This window comes from Trichosurus vulpecula, chromosome 1 (assembly GCF_011100635.1).
Source record: "Trichosurus vulpecula isolate mTriVul1 chromosome 1, mTriVul1.pri, whole genome shotgun sequence".
Taxonomy (NCBI): domain Eukaryota; kingdom Metazoa; phylum Chordata; class Mammalia; order Diprotodontia; family Phalangeridae; genus Trichosurus; species Trichosurus vulpecula.
In genome coordinates, this window is record NC_050573.1 from 17546625 (window position 1) to 17565992 (window position 19368).

At 48.8% G+C, this 19368-nt stretch overlaps 1 protein-coding gene across 2 annotated transcripts in view; it reads left to right on the plus strand.

The window, feature by feature from the left end:
- MN1 (MN1 proto-oncogene, transcriptional regulator) overlaps window positions 1-19028 on the plus strand; it is a 67937-nt gene extending 48909 nt beyond the window's left edge. For both annotated transcript variants that reach the window (XM_036741414.1, XM_036741415.1), the window contains exon 2: window positions 14210-19028. In XM_036741414.1, the coding sequence (XP_036597309.1) occupies window positions 14210-14394 (185 nt within the window). In that variant the 3' untranslated portion in view covers window positions 14395-19028. The remainder of the gene's footprint in view (window positions 1-14209) is intronic.
- The last annotated feature ends 340 nt before the right edge of the window (window positions 19029-19368 follow it).

The following is a 19368-nucleotide window of genomic DNA, read 5'->3' on the forward strand; positions in this document are numbered from 1 at the left end:
AGAGGGCAAGGAGCTTTCTTGGACAAGTCGGGGCTTTGAGATCCCTTGTAGCCCAGGTTCTGATCCCATGAGAAGGTGTAGGCCCGTTCACCAGGACTTAGCCATGTGGTGGCTGTGTCATACGGGTTACTGGCCTGATGAAGAACTGGAGGAGAGAAGTGTGGTTTGAAGGGCATGGAAGGTCACTCCTGTCTCCCAAATAGCCCTTCCATGGCCTTAAGAGGCTCAAGATTCTCATAGTAGGGATTCATTCTTTTGGGTCCCTAAAGCTTTTTTGTGTTAGGGATCCATTGTTAGAATCATACAAGTTTCGGTTTTAGAAGGAAGCACAGAACATAGGAATGCCAAGAGTTGGCACTATTAAAACTTAGAACAGGGAATATCAGAGCTGAGAGGAAGCTAAGAACCAGGAATGTCAGGGCTGGGAGGGGACTTAGAACAAGGAATGGCAGAGCTGAGAGGGGCCTTAGAACAGACAATATCAGAGCTATGAGGGAGCTTAGAATGGGGAATATTAAAGCTGAGAGGAAGTTAAGAACCAGAGATGTCAGGGCTGGGAGGGGACTTAGAGCAGGGAATGTCAGAACTGGAAGGCAGTTTAGAACAGGGAATGTCAGGACTGGGAGGGGCCTTAGAACAGGGGATCTCAGAGCTGGGAGGGGCCTTAGAACAGGGGATGCCAGGGCTGGGAGGGACCTCAGAACAGGGGATGCCAGGGCTGGGAGGGGCCTTAGAACAGAGGATGTCAGAGGTGAGAGGGACCTTGGAAATGATCTAATCCATACCCCACAATCAGCAAGAAAAAATGACTGGCCTCAGGTCATAGAGAGAATTTGTGGCAGACCTGGGCCTGGTACAAATGCCTTCGAGGGGGGGCAGATCTTAAACCTTAAACAGGTGTCTGCCCTTATGTAGGTGATGACACCTGGCTGTGATCAAGCCCCTGGGAGAATTGGTCACGGGCCAGGTGATGGAAAGAGGAAGGTGTGAGAGGGAGGCAGGAGGATGTCAGATACAAAGCTCTCTGCTTCACAGTTCCTTAGGAAGTGACCACAATGGCATGAGGAGTCCTGGGGGCCCTGTAGAGGCTGCAAGGAGAGAACCCCCTCCGAGCCTCAGGACGAGGTTCTGCCCGTGCCAGTGGCATAGCCAGTATCTTCTTGCCTCTTGGCTGCCCACAAGGAAGGCCCCTGTTGATGATCAAAACACTCCAAAGCTCGGCTTTGAAAAGCACTTGGAAATACGACAGCAGGGGGACCCATGATTGCTGTGTTATCAGGTGCTAATGACAGGGCTCGTGGCTGGCAGCTGCCCCAGTCAATGAGACATTATCCGTCGGGGCCAAGCACTACTCCTTCTCGACATCTGGCTGCCTGGCACCAGCCAGGAGGAGGGGACTGTGTCGGCTCATTGGGAGGCGAACTTCACCCCCGGTTCCCAGGAAGATCTGGGGGCATTAACAGGGGCAAGGCTGCCCTGCCCTTCAGCATCCCCAGGTGTCCCATTGGCAGCTGCGCCATACTGGAATGGTTCTAGCCTGACCTAGAAGCTATGACACCAGAATTCACTGGCCGCCAGCCAAGTTCTGGTCCTGAAAGGGGCACTGCTGAAGGTTTCTGGATTGAGGACTGGCTTCTAGCCTCTAGCTCCCCAATTTGCTTTCTGAGGGATAAAATATTTTTTGGGGGGGAAGTGTCCTCAACACTATGCTGTAGTACGCTCTGTTTGACTTCTTGGTCATCAGAAGGAGTGGTAATGAAAACACACTTAGGTAGGTAACACCTGACTGGGTCCAGGAGAGATGCTAGAGTTCCCTAATACATTAGGATGGTGACTGAGAAGTGTGGCTCACTGTTGGGCAGAAGCGTTGTGGTTCAATCATTGGCTGGAGAAATGACGTTTGTTCATTGGTAGGCAAATTAGTAGGAATTTGTAGCTTGCTCCTTGACTAGAGAGATGGGCTAAGGAAGAATAGTTTATCCATTGTCTAGAGACAGGTAGTTCCCTGATTGGTTTAAGAACTGTAGTTCACTGTCTAGGAGGTGGAGTTTATCATTAGGAAAAATGTGATCGGAGAACTATGGCTTCCTGATTGGATGTGGAGAGGTGTGGTCTACAGATTGTCTGGAGAGGTGTGGTTTTTTTAATTGGCTAGAAAGATATGGCTTACTGATTGGCTTTGTTTTTTTTTTTGATGGGCTAGAGATATGGCTCACTGATTGGCTGAGGAAGCATAGATTCTTGGCTGGGGAACTGGTTTTATTATTGGCAAGAGAGCCATGGTTTTCTGATTGGATGTGGACGGGTAATTTATTCATTTGCTAGAGAGATATGGCATACTGAATGAGGACTTGAAATACACCGACTGATTGACAAGGTAAAGCTTCAGATTGGTTGGGGAATTCTTGTTGGATGAGAAACTGAGGCGTATTGATTGACCAGAGAATTTATAGAGGATTTGTAGCTCTGGAGCTGGAAGAAGTCTTATTGGCCGGCCATCTTATTTTACAGATAGGGAAACTAAGGACTTGAAAAATTAAGTGACTTTTCTGAGGTTACGCAGTAGGGATTTGAACCCAGATCCTTTGACTCCAAATCTGGCCAGGCTGTGGCAGATAATTTAAAATTGGCCAATAGGCTAGGACATAGAGAAGTAGAAGTTGGGCTAATCCAATGGTCAAGGTCCATTTTGCAAAGCAATTTCTATGAGGAAATGTGTCCTGAGTTTCAAACCAATGACTCAGAAACAAAACTTCTGAAGCAGAACCTATTTGCAGTTTGGGGACTGCCTAGATACTGTGAATCAGACAATCAATAAACATGTATTAATCCCCTACTATGTGCCAGGTACTATGTAAAGTGCTAGGAATACAAAGAAAGGTAAAAGACAGTCCCTGCCCTCAAGGAGCTTATAGTCTAATGTGGAGACAACATGCAAGCAACTACATACAAATAAGGTAAAGACAGGATAAATGGGGGGGATGATTTCAGAACATGGAATGTCAGAGCCTTAGAACAGGGGATGTTATGGCTGGGAGGGGCCTCAGAACAGGGGATGTCAGAGCTGGGAGGGCCCTTAGAACAGGGAATGTCAGAACTGGGAGAGATCATATGTTACAGAGCTAGTAAGGGTCAGAAGTGGGAGCGGAGTCTGGCTCCTGTGACTGTATCCAGAACCCCTTCACTGGTCCGTATAACATGAATTATCCCCCAGTACAATGTAAGCCCCCTGAGGATGGGGCCTGTTTTGTTTTTGTATCTCTAGGGCCTAGCACAGTGCCTCTCTGGTGGTAGGGGCTTACTAAATTCTCATCCAACTGAATTGAATCCATAGGGTGTTTTATGGTTACAGAGTACTTTGTATACTTTGAGCAGATCATAGAGATGTGGTGAAAAGACTTCTGGAGTTAGAGACAGTGGATCTGGGTTCCAATCCTGACTCAGCTACTTAATACCCAGATAACTGCGGGCGTGCCATGTCCCCGCTCTAGGCCTCAGTTTCGCATTTGTAAGAGGATTGGGTTGGCCTGTGCAGTGTCTCGTGGAAGGCTCTCTTCCACGTCTGGATGCCCAGAGTCACTACCAGGCAGCTGTTAAGTGGTCAACAATAATACCTTTTGAGTTTCTCTGTATGAAGAAAACATTATTAATTGTCCAAGTTCCTTCAAATCTTAGGTTTTGAAGATTGGGGTTGACAGCTGGATTATTGGTCAAGCTGGTCTGTCGTTTTTCCCCATCCAGTCCTGAGATTCTTTGTGGGATAGAGCTGACCCAAGAAGAATGGTCTGCTTGGGAGGGAGGGAGTCAGCAGGGTGAAGCAGTGCCGGCTGGCCAGGAGCAGAGGCTCTGAGCCCAGGGTAGGGAGGGAGCCGTCCCTCTGTCCTTTGCTCTGGCCAGGCCACATCTGGATTGGTCATTTGGGGCAGGCGGTTTAGGCAGGGCAAGGATAATAAAAAGGTTGTGTCTAGAGGAAACCTCATTTCGAGACCTGTGCCATTCATACTCAGTGCAAGGCCATGGGCCATCGCCTACCTCCCGTCCAGGTGTTCTGGGCTGCTCAGAGAGGTTTCTAAGCTACAGGTGAGTGGCCAGTGTGGTTGATGGAGGGGGTTCTACCCTGCACGTTCCCTCTACCGAGGGTCCAGAAAAATGGAAAGCATCCGACGGGCCTTGAGTCTAGGGCATATAAGAATGAGTTGAGGGAACTGGGGCTGTTTAGCTTGGGGGAAAGAAGAATCATAGGAGGCTTTGAGAGCTGCCTTCCAGTATCAGAAGGCCTGTCTATGGAAGAGCTGTGGATTAGCTGTGTTTGGTTTGGCCCCAGAGGGAAGAGGGAGGAGGCGTGGTGGGGCTCCACGTAATGAGATTTCCTATTGTTTAGAGATGTCCAAAGATGCAGTGGAGCGCTCCAGGCTTCCTTCTTCGAGGTATCTGAAGGATGGGTAGATGGCTGTCCATCATCTTGTTGGTTCCTCACCATAACCCTTCAGGGTAATTGATTATTCCTATCTCACAGATAACAAAACTGAGGCTTAGAGAGATGTAACCGACTTGCTCAGGGTCACACATCGGGTGAGGGTTGGGGGCAGGATTTGAACCCAGGTTTCTGCTTGCTCCAGATCCAGTGCTGTCGTGCACAGCCCCAGAATGGTGACGACGGAGGCCGTCTTGGGGATTCTTTGGTAGGCCGGGGATGGGTGAGGCGGTGCTTGAGGTCCGTCCAGCTCTGAGATGCTGGGAGTCTCTGAGGGTTTCTGGAGCAGAACTGATGGGAGAAAAGGGAGGCTGGTGTCACGTTCTTGGCTAGGGCTTTCACTCCAGAGACCCCAGATGAAATGTCTACCTGGTTCTTTGTGAAATGGGGGGTTCATTTGTTCATTCATTCATTCATAGTACCTATTATACGCAAGGTCCTGTCAGGAGGAAAACAAGAAATACTAGAGAAATCGGAACCACGGAAGTTGAGGAGTCCATTCAATTCTCCCCACCCCCAACTTGAGGCAGCACTTTATAGCACAGAGTCAGGGAGACCCAAGTTCAAGTCCAGCCTCAGACACTTACTAGCTGTGTGACCTTGGGAAAGTCACTTAACCTGTTTTGCTTAGTTTTTTTAACGGTAAAATAGGGATAATAACAGCCCCTACTTTGCAGGGTTACCGTATGGATGAAATGCCTGGCACTTAGTAGCTATATAGATCCCTATGCCCTTCCCTTCCCTTTTCTTTCCTTGAGGCCAGAGACTGACCTGAGTTTCAAATCCTGCTGATGGGGCTGGGCCTCAGTTTCTTCACCTGTAAATTGAGGGAGTTGGACTAGATGTCCTCTGAGTTCCTTTCCGGCTCTGTGTTTCTGGAATTTTTGGCTTTGTACCCCCTTCCCCCGCTAGTGCCAAGCGCAGTGCTCGTAAATGCTTCATAAATGCTTGTCATTATTCTTCAGTCCTTTTGCAGATGTGTCTGACTCTGTGACTCCATTTGGGGTTTTCTTGGCAGAGATCCTGGAGCGGTTGGCCATTTCCTTCTTCAGCCCATTTGACAGACAAGTAAACTGAGGCAAACAGGGTGAAGTGACTTGCCCAGGGTCTCCCAGTTAGAAGGTATCTGAGCCCCAATCTGAACTCATGACTCCAGACCCGACCCTCTAGCAACCATAAATGCTTGGCTTGACTCTTATCATCCCTATTTGGATGCCCCGGGGGAAGGACACAGACTGGCGCAACTTCATGCACAGCCTGACCTTAGCTCAGACCTGGGCCTGGCCCCAGAGGGAGGGTTTTTTTGGTCTCCTCGCTGAGCCCTTCTTTCACCACATCAGGGTGTGGTGGGGATTAAATGAGATGAGAAATTCCAAAGGGTCCCTTCCAAACCATTACATACTCAGGCATTACTGAGGCCCAGATATCATCAGACAAAGAGAAAGTCAGAGGATTGAGGGCTGGAAGAGGCCTCTGGGGCCCCCAATTCATTTTACAGAAAAGGAAACTGAGGCCCACATAACTTGTCCGTGGTCCCACCTGCTAAGTGTTTGAGGGGGGATGAGACCTGGTGTCTCCCTGACTCCAGGTCTAGAGCTTAGAAGGACTCATGGGACCCCAGGACTCATGCAGTCCTGGTCTGGAGTCCTCCCCCACTGCCTCCCCCCAACCCTAGTCATTTTATAGGTGAGGAAACTAGAAACCAGAGAAATCGTACCCAGGTCTTTTGACTCCAAACTCAGGGTTCTTTCCACTGAGCCATAAAGGCCATCTGGTGCAACCTTCCAGTCCCCCCCACTTCTCAGGGGAAGAGGCTTGCCCCAGGTGGGAGAAGAGCTTGGGATTCAAACCCAGATTCTCTGAAGTCAAATCCTCTTTCCACACAGCCAATCTGTATAATGCATGTAGATATTAGTATACACAAATATTGTTACTTCATCACCTTGCCCTCGGTTTCCAATTTCAGCTGGAACAGCAAGCAGGCTCAAGTGTCCCGGTCTTTTGAATGAAGCCTTTCTTTGTGAGAGAGAAGCAGCTTCACAGGGAGATCCGGGCAGGGCCAGGCTGGCTGAGCTGTCACAAGCTGGGTTGGGATCGGAGGAGGAGTGGGCTCTGGGCTGGGAATCCAGAACGGAGCCCGGTCCGTGTCTGCAGCACCCAGCCCTCCTTCCACCGTCTGCTCCAGTGCTCCCTCTTCCCCCGGGCCTTCTCCCCAATGCCTCTCTATGCTCTGGCGTCCGCTCTTTCTGGAGGCTTCTCCCGAGTCACCTCTATCAGTAATGACCTTTTGCTCGGGAGCTTATATAACAGCTTTCCCAAAGTGGAATGAGGACAGCTTTGGGAAAGAGACATTTCCTTATCATTCAAGCAGGGGCCCGGTGGCCTTGGGAGACAGGATTCTTGGTCTGGCCTAGGTGGAGATTTGGGGATTTTGCTTTTTCACTTCTTGGTCTGGAACCATGATTTCCTCCCTGTGGGAGAACCTTCCGTGCTGCAGAGAGGCAGTCAGCCTGTAGTGGCTAGTCTTAGAGGATGACCTGGGGCTCAGAGAGCTTGAGGGTCTGCCTGAGCCTCCTACCGTCAGTCTGTTAGAGTCAGGACTCGATGGCCAGGCATCATGATTCCAAGGTCAGTCCTCCATCCGTTACACCGCTGTGTAATGGTACGTGTTACCATAAGCCCGCTGGCCTGGGACCTCCATGAGAGCAGAAACAGCTAGGTGGTGCAGTGGATAGAGACGCTGGGCTTGGAGTCAGGAAGATGTGACCTCTGACCCTGATTAGCTGTGTGACTCTGGGAAAGTCATTAACCCCTGTCTGCCTCAGTTTCCTCATCTGTAAAATGAAGATAATAATAGCACCTCCCTCCTAGTGTTGTTGTAAGGATAAAGTAATATTTGTAAAGCATCTTGCAAACTTTAAAGCACTATAGAAATGCTGTCTATTATTCTTATTATCATGCTTTTTAGAACCATAGGACCCGAGTTCAAATCCCAGCTCTGCTATTTATTACCTGTGTGACCTTGGACAAGTCACTTCCTCTGGATATGGACTTCAGCTTCCTCATTTCCACCCCAAACCCCACGATCCTACTTTCTCTGCTCTTTTTAGTGAGCCAACAAACATTTATTAACCACTTGCGGTGTAAGAAGGACCATGCGAAGCAAGGGAGTTACCAGGAGAGCCAATAACACTTTCTGCTCTGGAGAAGCTCATGTTCTGGGGGAGACAACATGCAGATAACTAGGTACAAACAAGATAGATACAAGATCCATTCAAGGCGATCTCAGGGCAGTGCTCTGCATACAGCAGGTGCATAATGTGTGTTTGTTGAATTTGGCTATGGCGTTCTGGAGGAGACAACATGCAGATAACTAGGTACAAACAAGATAGATACAAGATCCATTCAAGGCGATCTCAGGGCAGTGCTCTGCATACAGCAGGTGCATAATGTGTGTTTGTTGAATTTGGCTATGGCGTTCTGGAGGAGACAACATGCAGATAACTAGGTACAAACAAGATAGATACAAGATCCATTCAAGGCGATCTCAGGGCAGTGCTCTGCATACAGCAGGTGCATAATGTGTGTTTGTTGAATTTGGCTATGGCGTTCTGGAGGAGACAACATGCAGATAACTAGGTACATACAAGATACATATGAGATCAATTCAAGGTGATCTCAAAGGGAAGGCCTTTGAATGTCCCAAGCACCAGTGCTCTGCATACAGCAGAGTACATAATGTGTGTTTGTTGAATTTGGCTATGGCTGATCCTAGACTCCTTTCCAGGGAAGGATCCTTTGCCTTAACTCTTTCCTCCTTGCAGGCAGGGCTGAACAGAAATCTCCCTCCACTGAGGAATGTCATGGTCAGGAAAGGAGATATCCCGACCTCCAGCAGCTCTCAAGTCTCCTTGAGTAACACGATCCCGTCTCTGATATGAATAGCGTTCCCTCAGCGGTGACTGCAGCAGGGGAAATGGAAAGAAGGGCCCTGGGAGATAGGAGCTGTGGGCAGCTTGTTCCCATGGTCTGTGACTCAGTTTCCCCATTGGTAAAATATGGCATTTGACCCAGGAAGCCCCTTGGGTCACTGCCTCTGACATTCTGAAGCTCTTTCCAAGCTCTTGCATTTGCTCCTCTAACTAGGGAATGTTGGAGCTGGGCAGGGCTTTGGGGATCCAGCTCGGCCCCTTCCAAGTGGATCCAGCTCTGTGGCCTTTCCCTGAGCTTTGGTGACCCTCGCTTTCCACACCAGAAGGATCGTTCTTGGGTGGCATTGGTTTTCTATGTCTAAATCTCAAATTCCATATGTATTCTTTTAGCCTGGGGTTCCCAAGCCTCTGTTTTCCCTGCTGGTCTTTGCTTCCTATATGGAGACATTTCTGCTTTTCCATATGGGAACAGGTGGCCCCTCAGGTGAATCTTTATTTGAACCTTGCCTCCAGAAGTAGGGATGAGTTTATACTAAGCCATCCACAGTCCCTCACCATTTCTCCTCCTTTGTGAGAAGGCCGGCTTGGGGTCAGGGGCTTTGCCAGTGATCATGGGCTGGAGCACCCCTGGCCTAAGCAAGATGGGGTGGATCCCACTTATCTTGGTACCAGCAACATGGTGCTGTAGGCCGCTGGGCTAATTCTGCAGCCAAGGACAGGAGCAAAGCTGGATTCTTAGCTTATGGAGCTTATCTCCCATAAAGTCTTCCTGGCTGTAGGTACAGGGGCAGTTGGCTGCCTGCCGACCAGGTGGAACTGGGGCCCTTGGCAGCCCCTGAGGACCCCACCTGGGATTACCTAGGGAGGGCCTTGCTTTCTTCCATAAGCTGGTTAGACAGCTTCCTCAGTACTTAGGGGAAATCTCTCCAGGGCTTTCAGGAAACTGGAGCCACCCCAGATCAGTGGCAGAATTAATACTGACCCCCACGCCCCACCTCCCTGTTCTGATTAGTTTCTCACCCCCTGGCCCTGATTCTTTGGATCCTAGAAAGTTAGGGTTGGCAGGAACTTCTGAGGACATTCAGTCTACCACCAACTGCCTGATTCGTGAATCTCCAACCTAGATGTCATTGGGAAACAAGGCGACATCTCCCTCTGCTTTCATCTTTTTGGGGCTAGGGAGCTCACTTTCTAGAACCATTCTGTCCCATTTTGGAAGAGGCTGGATGTGGAGTGAATGGGCTGTGGTTATTGTGATGCCCCAATCTTGTACTCCATGTTTACCAGCTCCAAGTTTCTAGGAAAGCTCTTCCCTGTCTCAGTTTCTAGGAGCCTCCTGACTAAGCCTGACCTTTGATACATTCCCCCCTATACATACATCAGCTCTGATCTCTGGGAACATACAACATGGGGAGAGAGCCCCCCAAAAGGGGTCTTGTTCGAGGGCCCTGGCACTGAAGGCAGGTCTGGCCTTGGGAATGACAGGGGAAGACAGGGGGTTAACTTTGGGGGTCTTACTCTCCCTCTTCCTAACCCCTCTTGTCCCACTCTTGGGTCTGGCTGCTCAGAACCCCTGATTTCAGGCCTCCGCCCTGCACCAGCTCCCTAATTTGATCTCTTCTTCCCCCCAATATAGAATCACAGACTCTGAGAGCTTGGAGGGAGCTCAGATATCACCCAGACCAACTCCTATTCAAGCAGGAATTCCCTCTCTGGCATGTACCCAGCCTTTGCTCAGAGACCTCCAGTGATGGGAGATCTTCTGCCTTCTGACAGATCCATTCCCTTGGGGAGAGCTCTAAATGTTTTTCTTACATCAAGTCCATCATCAGACTTGGAGTCAGGAAGACCTGTGTTCAAATCTCACTTCTGTCACCTACTAGGTGATTTTGGATACTTCTCTTGACCTCAGTTTCCTCATCTGTAAAATGAGGGGGCTTGGACTGGATGGCCTCTGAGGTCTCTTCCAACCCAACAATCTGTGATCCCATGATCTTCAATGCAGGTGGTAGAAGAAAAGCAACCAAATGGAATTCAGTTATACTAAAATGTGAATGACTGACAGAACCTTCTATCATGCCCTGTGTATTTGCATGTTAATAGATGAAACTCCTTAACCCAAAGGACCGTTCACCTGGAAGAACTTAAGATGTTGAGTGGATGTAGAGAGGCCCTTTTAGACTGGGAAGCCTTCTGTCCAATATGGTGGTGGCCATTAAGGCTGATTCTGGCTGAAGATATTCCTTGGGTCTAAAAACACCAAAGAAAGGCCCTTCAATTGGCCACAAGTGGTCCTCAACAACACTGCACCGGAAGGAGGGAGACTAGGGTTCAGGTCACAGGTCACAGGTGTGCCACTGACGTATGGTAGGATACTGGGAAGGCCCTTTCCATCTTCAGGCCTGACTTTTGTTTTCTGTAGAAGAAAGGACTGGGATCTCTAAGGTTCCTCCTAGCTCTGACATTCCCTATTCTAAAGCGCCTCCCAATTCTAATATTCTCCGTTCTAATGTTCCTCCTGGCTCTGATTATTCTCTGTTCTAAGCTCCCTCCTACCTCTGATATTCTTTGTTCTCAGGCCCCTCCCAGCTCTGACATTCCCTGTTCTCAGGCCCCTCCCAGCTCTGACATTCCCTGTTCTCAGGCCCCTCCCAGCTCTGACATTCCCTGTTCTAAGGCCCCTCCCAGCTCTGACATTCCCTGTTCTAAGGTCCTCCCAGCTCTGACATTCCCTGCTCTAAGGCCCTCCCAGCCCTAACATCCCCTGTTCTAAAGTCCCTCTCAGTTCTAATATTCTCTGTTCTAACATTCCTCCTGACTCTAGTTTTTTTCTATTCTAAGGTCCTTCCAGCTCTGATACTCCATGTTCTAAGGCCCCTTCTCACTACAGCACTCCATGTTCCAAGGTCACCGCCAGTACCACCATTCTTTGTTCTAAGGTCCTCTCCCATGGATCATAGAAATTCAGTCTGGAAGGGGCCTAAGAGGTTATCTATTCCAACCCTTCTCATTTGTTGAAGAGGAACCTGAGACCACCTGCTCTTCCAGGCCTCAGAAGCCTGGTTCCAGCCACTGAAGATTTTGTTCAGAGTAGTGGAGAGAGGGTGGAGAGCTCTGGGGGCTGACATCAGCCAGAAGCTGCTGAGCTTGTCTCTGGAGCTGCCTAAGAGATGAGGAGAGCCTCCCCACCCCACCCAGCCACCAGCACCACCCTTGAGAAAGGGTGGAAAGGGGGGCTCCTGGGCTGGGGGTGGGGCCAGATGGGTGGGGCGAGACGCCCAGTAGTATTGGGGTGAAACCCTCTCTTCCTGGTTAGAAGAGGATGTTGCTGTGCCTGGGGAGAGGCCCATGGGTGTTCCCACAGAGTCAGGGGATGGTCTGAGCAAATGGGAAGGTATCACCCTGCAATACCAGCTTGTGTATTCCTGCCATCACTTTGAATTCATTTGAAATCAACAAGGCATTTTAAAAATCACATATAATATGCTAGGTCCACAGGCCAAGAAGTCCTCAAATCCTGGGTTCAAGTCTTACATCTGATCCGTATGAATGAATGAAAAAGCATTTTTCGAGCTCTTTGTAATATTCAGTCCTGTCTGACTGTATATGGATCTCCTGGATGAGAAAAGTACTTCTAGTCTATGCTAGCTTGGGCCACGGAGAGGTGGGGTCTTGCTGGGTGGGGTGGAGAGCACTGATACCTGGGAGAATCAAGAAAGGTCTCTTGAGTTGAGCCTTGGAGGGTTCTGAGATGGTGAGTGGGAAGCATGCTCCAGGTAGAGGCACCAGCCTAAGCAAAAGTCCAGAGATGGGAGATGGGAGATGGGATATGATATAAGAGGTCGGGTTGGCCAGAAGATGGTGTCTCCCTCCAAATGTGTATTTCTTGTATTTGTGTTCCCAGTGCCTAACCCAATGCCTGGCATACAGTAGGTACTTAATAAGTGTTTGTTGAGTGGTTGATAGGGAAGGAGAATAATATGTTCCAAGAATCCTGGGGAGGGAGGTGATATAAGCCTTATTATCCCAATTTCCTAGAGGAGGAAGCGAGAGAGGCAGAGTGGATTCATTATCTTCCTCTTTCAAACCCCATACCCTCCAAATAGTTCTATTACTTCTGAGGGTACGGCTATCTTCTTGCTCGTTCAGGCCTGAGACTTCAGGGTTATCCTCGACTTCCCTTTCCCAATAACCCCACAATCCAATCCATTGCCACATCTTACCATTTTATCTTCCCATCTCTCCAACATGCCCCCTTCTGTCCTCGGACCCTGTCCCCATCCTGGTAAAGGACCTCATCATCTAACACCTGACGTACCTGCTGGGGGGATGGGTGGGTCTGCCTCCCTCAGGCCTCTCCTCACTCCAGTCCAGCCTCCATTCAGACACCAAAGAGTTCCTCCTAAAGTGCAGATCTGATGGCGTCACTCCATTATCTCCGGCGGCTCCCTATTAACCTTCAAGATCACATCTGAAATCCTCTGTTTGGCTAAAGCCTTTCCCACCTGCCTCTACGCACTCTGCAGCCCAGTGACACCAGCCTCCTTTCTGTGCCTCACACACGCCACTCTCGACTCCGTGACTTCTCACTGACTGCCCCTCTTTCCCTGCCCTCCATCCCTATGGCCCGAACCCCTGTCAGGACTCGGCTCAAATCCATCCTTCTTCAGGGGTACAAAGATAAGGCCTCCTGGAGCAGGAGCCATGGGCTGGGCCTCGAAGGTCCGGTAGGATGCAGACAGGCAGACAGACGGTGACTGGTTGGCTTTGAGGCTGTTGGGCCTGCTTTGAGCAGTGGGTAGGGTAGGGACAAGGAATATGGCCTTCAAAGTCTTTCAAAGGAAGCTCCCTGAGGGGAGAAAGTGTTTTGTCTCTGTATCCTGCTTCATATGCAACAGAATGTGTGGCACTTAGTAGGTGCTTAAAACATGGCTGGTGATGAACTGAGTGAATACTTCAATTTCTTTTTGTCCATTTCCTAAGGATAAGAATGTATTTTCCAAGTATATATGTCCACTTTCTAGTATGTATGTGGCACACTGGGCCTGGAGTCAGGGAGGTTCATCTTCATGAGTTCAAATCCGGCTTTAGATACTTCCTAGCTAGGTGACCCTGGGCAAGTCGCTTAATCCTGTTTGCCTCAGTTTCCTCATCTGTAAAACGATCTGGAGAAGGAAAAACATTCCAGTATCTTTGAAAAAAACCCCAAAATCCACACAGTCCAAATGGGGTGAATGACAAATGCATATATTAAAAACATATTTATAAATATATGAATGTAAGCATATGTGTATATATAAGACCATATCTATATATAAAAGACTATATACCTCTCCCTTTACACACACATATACATGTGTGCATACACATACACTAGGTATAATATGCATATATGTATAATAGGTATAATACGGGGGAGAGAGAAAAGGACACAGGAGAGAGAGAGAGAGAGAGAGAGAGAGAGAGAGAGAGAGAGAGAGAGAGATTGAGACAGGGAGAGGGAGAGGGGAAGAGAGACGGAGAGAGGGAGGGAGGGAGGGAGAGAGAAAGAGAGAGAGAGAGAGAGAGAGAGAGAGAGAGAGAGAGAGAGAGAGAGAGAGAGAGAGAGAGAGAGAGAGAGAGAGAAAATATCCCTGGTTCTGATTGAGAAGATTGGCTGAAAAACCCAAACGCCGCTCGCCGCCTCTCCGCATCCCCAGCGGTCTGACCGTTCCCCTAACCCCCAGCCAGCCCCCAAATGTGCTCGGTCTCGGTTTTCCTGAGCTGAATTTTGGAGTGACTTTTGCTTGTTAACCCTTTCCAGGCCACGATCTCCCCCCGAACAAGACGTCGGCGGCGGCGCAGACCGGCAGCCACCTGCAGTGCCTCTCCGTCCACTGCACGGATGACGTGAGCGAGGCGAAGGGCAGGACCTCGGTGCCCACGTGGAGATCCCTGCACTCGGACATCTCCAACAGATTCGGGACTTTCGTGGCTGCCCTCACTTGAAACGCAAAAGAAAGATTTGTCCCTTCTGGTCATCTCCCACCTCCTCCTTCCCCACCCCGGCCCCCGACCCCTTTGCTCCCGCCCCCTGCTTCACTTTTTAATTTGAAAGGGCCGCTACTGCTGGGGGAACTATTTTTTTCTAGGTTGGTACCTGCTTAGTGGCACATGGACTGGAAAGGGTTAATTTAAAGTAAACCTCAGATTTTTTTTTAATCGTCTGCCACAGTATGTTACCAGTGTTAACCCTTCTGCAGTTAGCACACTTTGGCTTAATTTTTTTTTCCTGCTAGAGATTTCTTTCCCATTATTCTGTAATCTTGGCATACACCTTTAGATGAAGGCTCCCCCATTTCATCTTTCTATGTGTCTGAGTGGTGTATGTCATAATAAGAAAAAAAAGACTCTGTTCTCTCTCTCTCTCTCTCTCTCTCCCTTTCTCTCTCCCTCTCTCTCTCCCCCTGTCCCTCCCCCTTTCTCTCCCATCCCCCTCTCTGTGTCTTTCTCTCTTTCCTCTCTCCTTGTATCCTTCCCTCCCTCTTTCTTCTCTCCCTTCCTCCATCTCTCTCTGTCTCTCTCTCCTTTCGCTTTGTTCAGTGCTTACTAAAATGGAAATCCTGGAGTACAGTGGTACCGGAATAATGCCGGTGGAAACAATTATCACCACATTCTTTACCAACACTGGACTTTCGTCTGCTGCCCTCCATCAGACAGAAACCAAACAGTTAATGCTCTAGCCATGGAGTCCAGCCTCTGATGGGTTTTTTCTTTTTGTCCATTTCCTAAGAAAACATAGATATTTTTGTTAATAGGAATACCCTTGGTCCTTGGCTCTCCTCTTCCTCTCATGGTGGAGCTGGCCATTCCTCTTTATTGGCCCACCTCACCTATCCACTACCTTTGGGAAGAGAACAGCCTACGTGAATGGTGCCATTGGGGGCTGTTTCCTCTCCTCTCCTAATTCCTCTCCTAATTCCTCTCCTCTCTCTTCTCTCCTTTTCTTTCCTTTTATTTTCAGTCTTTCTTTTATAAACTGTATTCTTAGGAAGCCAAGCTTGCAGGTGAGCCCTGCTCTTTGACTATGATTTTGGGGAAAAGAGACTGATCTCCCAATGCCCAGTACCACAGGGAGCTAATCTACCATCTTCCTCCTCCTCATCCACAGACCAGAGCTGGAGGAGCTGGGGTCATGGGCTCCCCTCCACCTAGGAACCACCATCCCAGGCCCTCTTGGCCAGTCTCTGCTCCTCTCCTTTTTACTGTTTTTAGATGGGAAGGATTGCTTGACCTAAGGGGAGGAGACCTTTGTTTCTTTAAGGACAATGGGGAAAAGGGAACAACAGATGTCAGGGACGCAGCTAGTTCTCCTCTACTTCTCCCTTGTGTTCCTCAAAAAAGGGCCTTGTTGTTTCTTCTTTCTTCTTGAAAATCGGTTTGCAAAGTGCCATTCCATTAAAGCATGAACATCCCAGCCTTCTCTGGTCCACAGGCTGTTGGTTGCTTGACTCAGGGCCTTACCATTCTCTTTCTTTTTGCCTTCTGAAGAGCAGCCCTTGGGGAGCCCTGGCACCCCAAGACAAGGAAGGAGGAGGATAGAGGAGTCCTGCTTTGGCTCCCATTGGTCCCTACTCCCTGCAGTCTGCAGTCACAGCTCAGAGACAGCAGGCATCCCAGAGAGGGAAGGCCTAACTTGGAGCTGTGGGGCTTCCCCAATTCTCTCTAGACCTTGGAGAGGCAGGGGGCAGGAACAGCAAGAGGAATTATGGGAGAGATGCGGTAGAGGGAAAGTCAGTCTTCCTGGCTTCCCGCCACCCATAGCATCATCAGGCTGTGGTGCCCACAGTCTGCCCAGGTACAGATGGGGCTGGGGGACTCCTTCATCTGCAGAGTTCTAGATTATAACCGGGAGGCCATGATACCATGACTCCCCACAATGTAGGCAGAAGAGAGGAGAACAGAGCTAGGTAAAGGGTATGTTAAAGATACTCTCCCTCCCCAACTTAGGACCTGGGTCAGGTCCGTGAGGACCTTACAGGATCCCTGCCTCCCAGTACAAATGGTTTGGAAACTGAGGGCATTTCCCTGCTGTTGCCAGGACTTCACTAAAAAACCCTTATTATTTTAATTTCTGAATGATGTTTTCTCTTGTAGTCATCAAGGGTTTGACTTCTGTGAGGAATCTCAAAATTCAGTGAAATCCTAATTCTCTTCCCTCCTTTCTGCCACCTCCTTCGGTTTTGGGTCAAAAGAGCTTTTCAGGCTTTGGCCCTCTGTCCTCAGAAATAATTGTAACTTGAATTTTTGTGACTGACAGCTCTGGACACCCTGGGCACCAGCCCAGTTTCTACTGCCGAAGGGGTAGTTGAATGGGGGTGGGGGAGGCTTCTTGTAAAGGCATCATAGGATTTTGGAACTGGGAGGAGCCCTAGAGGGTTAATCTAGACCAGGTCCCCTTGGGCAACAGTCTGGAGAAAGGGACCTGTTCTCAGAATCCTGCCTTGAAATGCATAAAATTAAATGCATAGGATTACAAAGGAAATCTATTATATTGAAATAAAGATGTCATTTTTTTCCCATCCAAGTTTACCGACCCCCTGAAATCTTTCCATGGACCTCGGTTTAAGAACCCTTGATTTAGTCCAGCCCTCCCCATCTGGGGCCCAGAGAGGAGGAATGGCTTGGCTGGACTTCCCCACACTGGCCACCACCCTGATGGTCCCTACTGTCACACCCTTCTGCTCCCACCATGAAACCAACCCACAAACAAAGAATACTGTTTTCATCAAGTTCTGAACACTTTCCACCCTGTTGGGTGTGGGCAGGTAAAGTGGGGCAATGGTCTTTTTGTTCTTTGGGTAGTTGGGGCCCCTTCTCCCCAAAGCCACCTCTTGTAAAGACTGACAATGTCTTAAAGAAATGCTAGGTCGGGACAGTGAGTCGAGTGGCTTGGATCCTTCTTCGATGTTGGGATTTAGAGAACCATGAGTTGAGATGGAGAGAGAACAAGTTGATTTTAACTCCTGGGACTCCTCCCCACTCCTTTTTGTGTTTCTCCCCTCCTCCCCTCTGAAAATGTTTGGTTGTGGGATGGCTCGGTGCCCTTGGCAGAGGCCCAGCGTTAGGGGTGATTGATACAAGTGAGCTGATCAGTGTAGCCCAGACAAGCCCAGGGTTCACTTTGCTTCTTATCAGAGTGTGTGTTAGTGGATGGCAATGGTCCTGATGACCAGGTTGGGTTCTGTCACCTGGGGCCTGGCAGGCAAGGGCCCAACAGATGTTGGGAAGAAGGCACTGATGCCAGTAATGAAGCCTTATGGTGCCCTAGGCTACTGGTGGGCTAGTGGGGTGCCAGATACCATGCTGGGGTCAAATAAGAAGTGACAGATCATCTCTTAGCCTGAACCCCCACCCCCCAGAAAAATATCAATCCTGATTTAGAATGAGTGAGCCGAAATGGTTAAATGCTCCATTGCCCAGGTCACAAGATTTAAAGAGTTTACTGCAAATCTCTTCCCTCTTAGAGCCTGGTTTCTTTTTTGGGGGGGTGGGGGTAGGGGCAGGATTGGTGGGGGGTGGGGAAGGACTTATTTACACTTGAGATATTGTTCATTTCAAAGAACTTTTGCAGATGGGAAGGGGAGGAGCATCACCCCCTCTCATCCCCATCTCCCTCCCCTCCCCCCATTCATCTCCTTTTTTGGTTTCTGTCTGATTTGGGAAGGATTCTCACCATCCTAGGGGCCCAAGATCCCTAGACAGCCTCCCCTAGAGACTGGGTGTTCAGGATTCCCTCCGAGAAGAGATGTGTGGCCCACGATAGACCTGCCAAGCTTGCCAGCTCTGTTTCTCTCCCAATATTTAAGGAAAGGGGTAAAAAAAATCCCCATCAGTTAACTCCAGGTATGGGAATTGTTTTTTTTTTCCTTCCATGTCTCAGTCTCCCCTTTATTTAAATTCTCAATGGAGATTTGGAAAACTAGTGGCTAGTGATGATCTGGCTTCTTTTTCTACCAGAATCCTTTCTTCTCCATGGCTCAAGGAAGGTATGCAGCAACCCAGGTTTTGTCTTGGACTTTTTCCATGAGGTTGCCAGTTTGAGCAGCCCTGTTCCTCCTAGCCCATGGGTGTTTGGGCTTCTGGAGTTCCAAGGTCTGAACCTTCCTGCTCTCCATAATCCTGTCCTCCCCAACCCCCAATCAGACAGCTTTACAAGTCTTAAGCTAAAGGGTGTTATTTCTTTAAATTTGGTTAATAGGGAAAAGAAAAAAACTCAACCACAGCAAAACAAAACAGAAGCCTGCAGACACTGGTACTCTGTACTGAATAGCAACTCTTCCGATAATCTAATTGCACATGTAAAATATAAGAGCAGAACTCTGATATGTGTTAGGCAATCCTGCTCTCTCTCTCTCTCTCTCTCTCTTTCTCTCTCTTTTTTTGACTCTTGTTAAATTCATTTCCGAAATGCTTGGTTGGAAGACTGTAATGAGAGCTCATGAAATTGAGTTTATTTTTCTTTCCTTTTTTTTTAAAATGTAAAGTGCAGTCTTCTGTATTCATGCATATTGTATATAACTGTATATGTTTTACTGAACAACAAAGTAACAATAAATATGATGTTAATGGTGGCGATTGTAGATCTCGGTGATGGATTTTGTGTGTGTCTTCCTTTGACTAGCCCTCTTGGCACCTTTGGGGGAAGGGGATGATTGCGGTTGGTCCACTAAAATCTGGCGGCTGTCTGGCTTGGCGGTGAGAGGCCCATCTCTAGGTAAGTCTATGTCCAATTGATTCAGTTGCAGAGATGCACTGGGGTACAGTGGAAAGAGCAATGGTTTTGGGGCAGAGATGCTAAGTTGGGTTCCCACATCTGGCACTTCTTATCTCCATCTCTGGGTTCCCTCCAGTGCCAAGGATCCCAATATCCACTTCTGGACGGCTCTCATAAAAAAATAAAATTTTAATTAACATCTATTT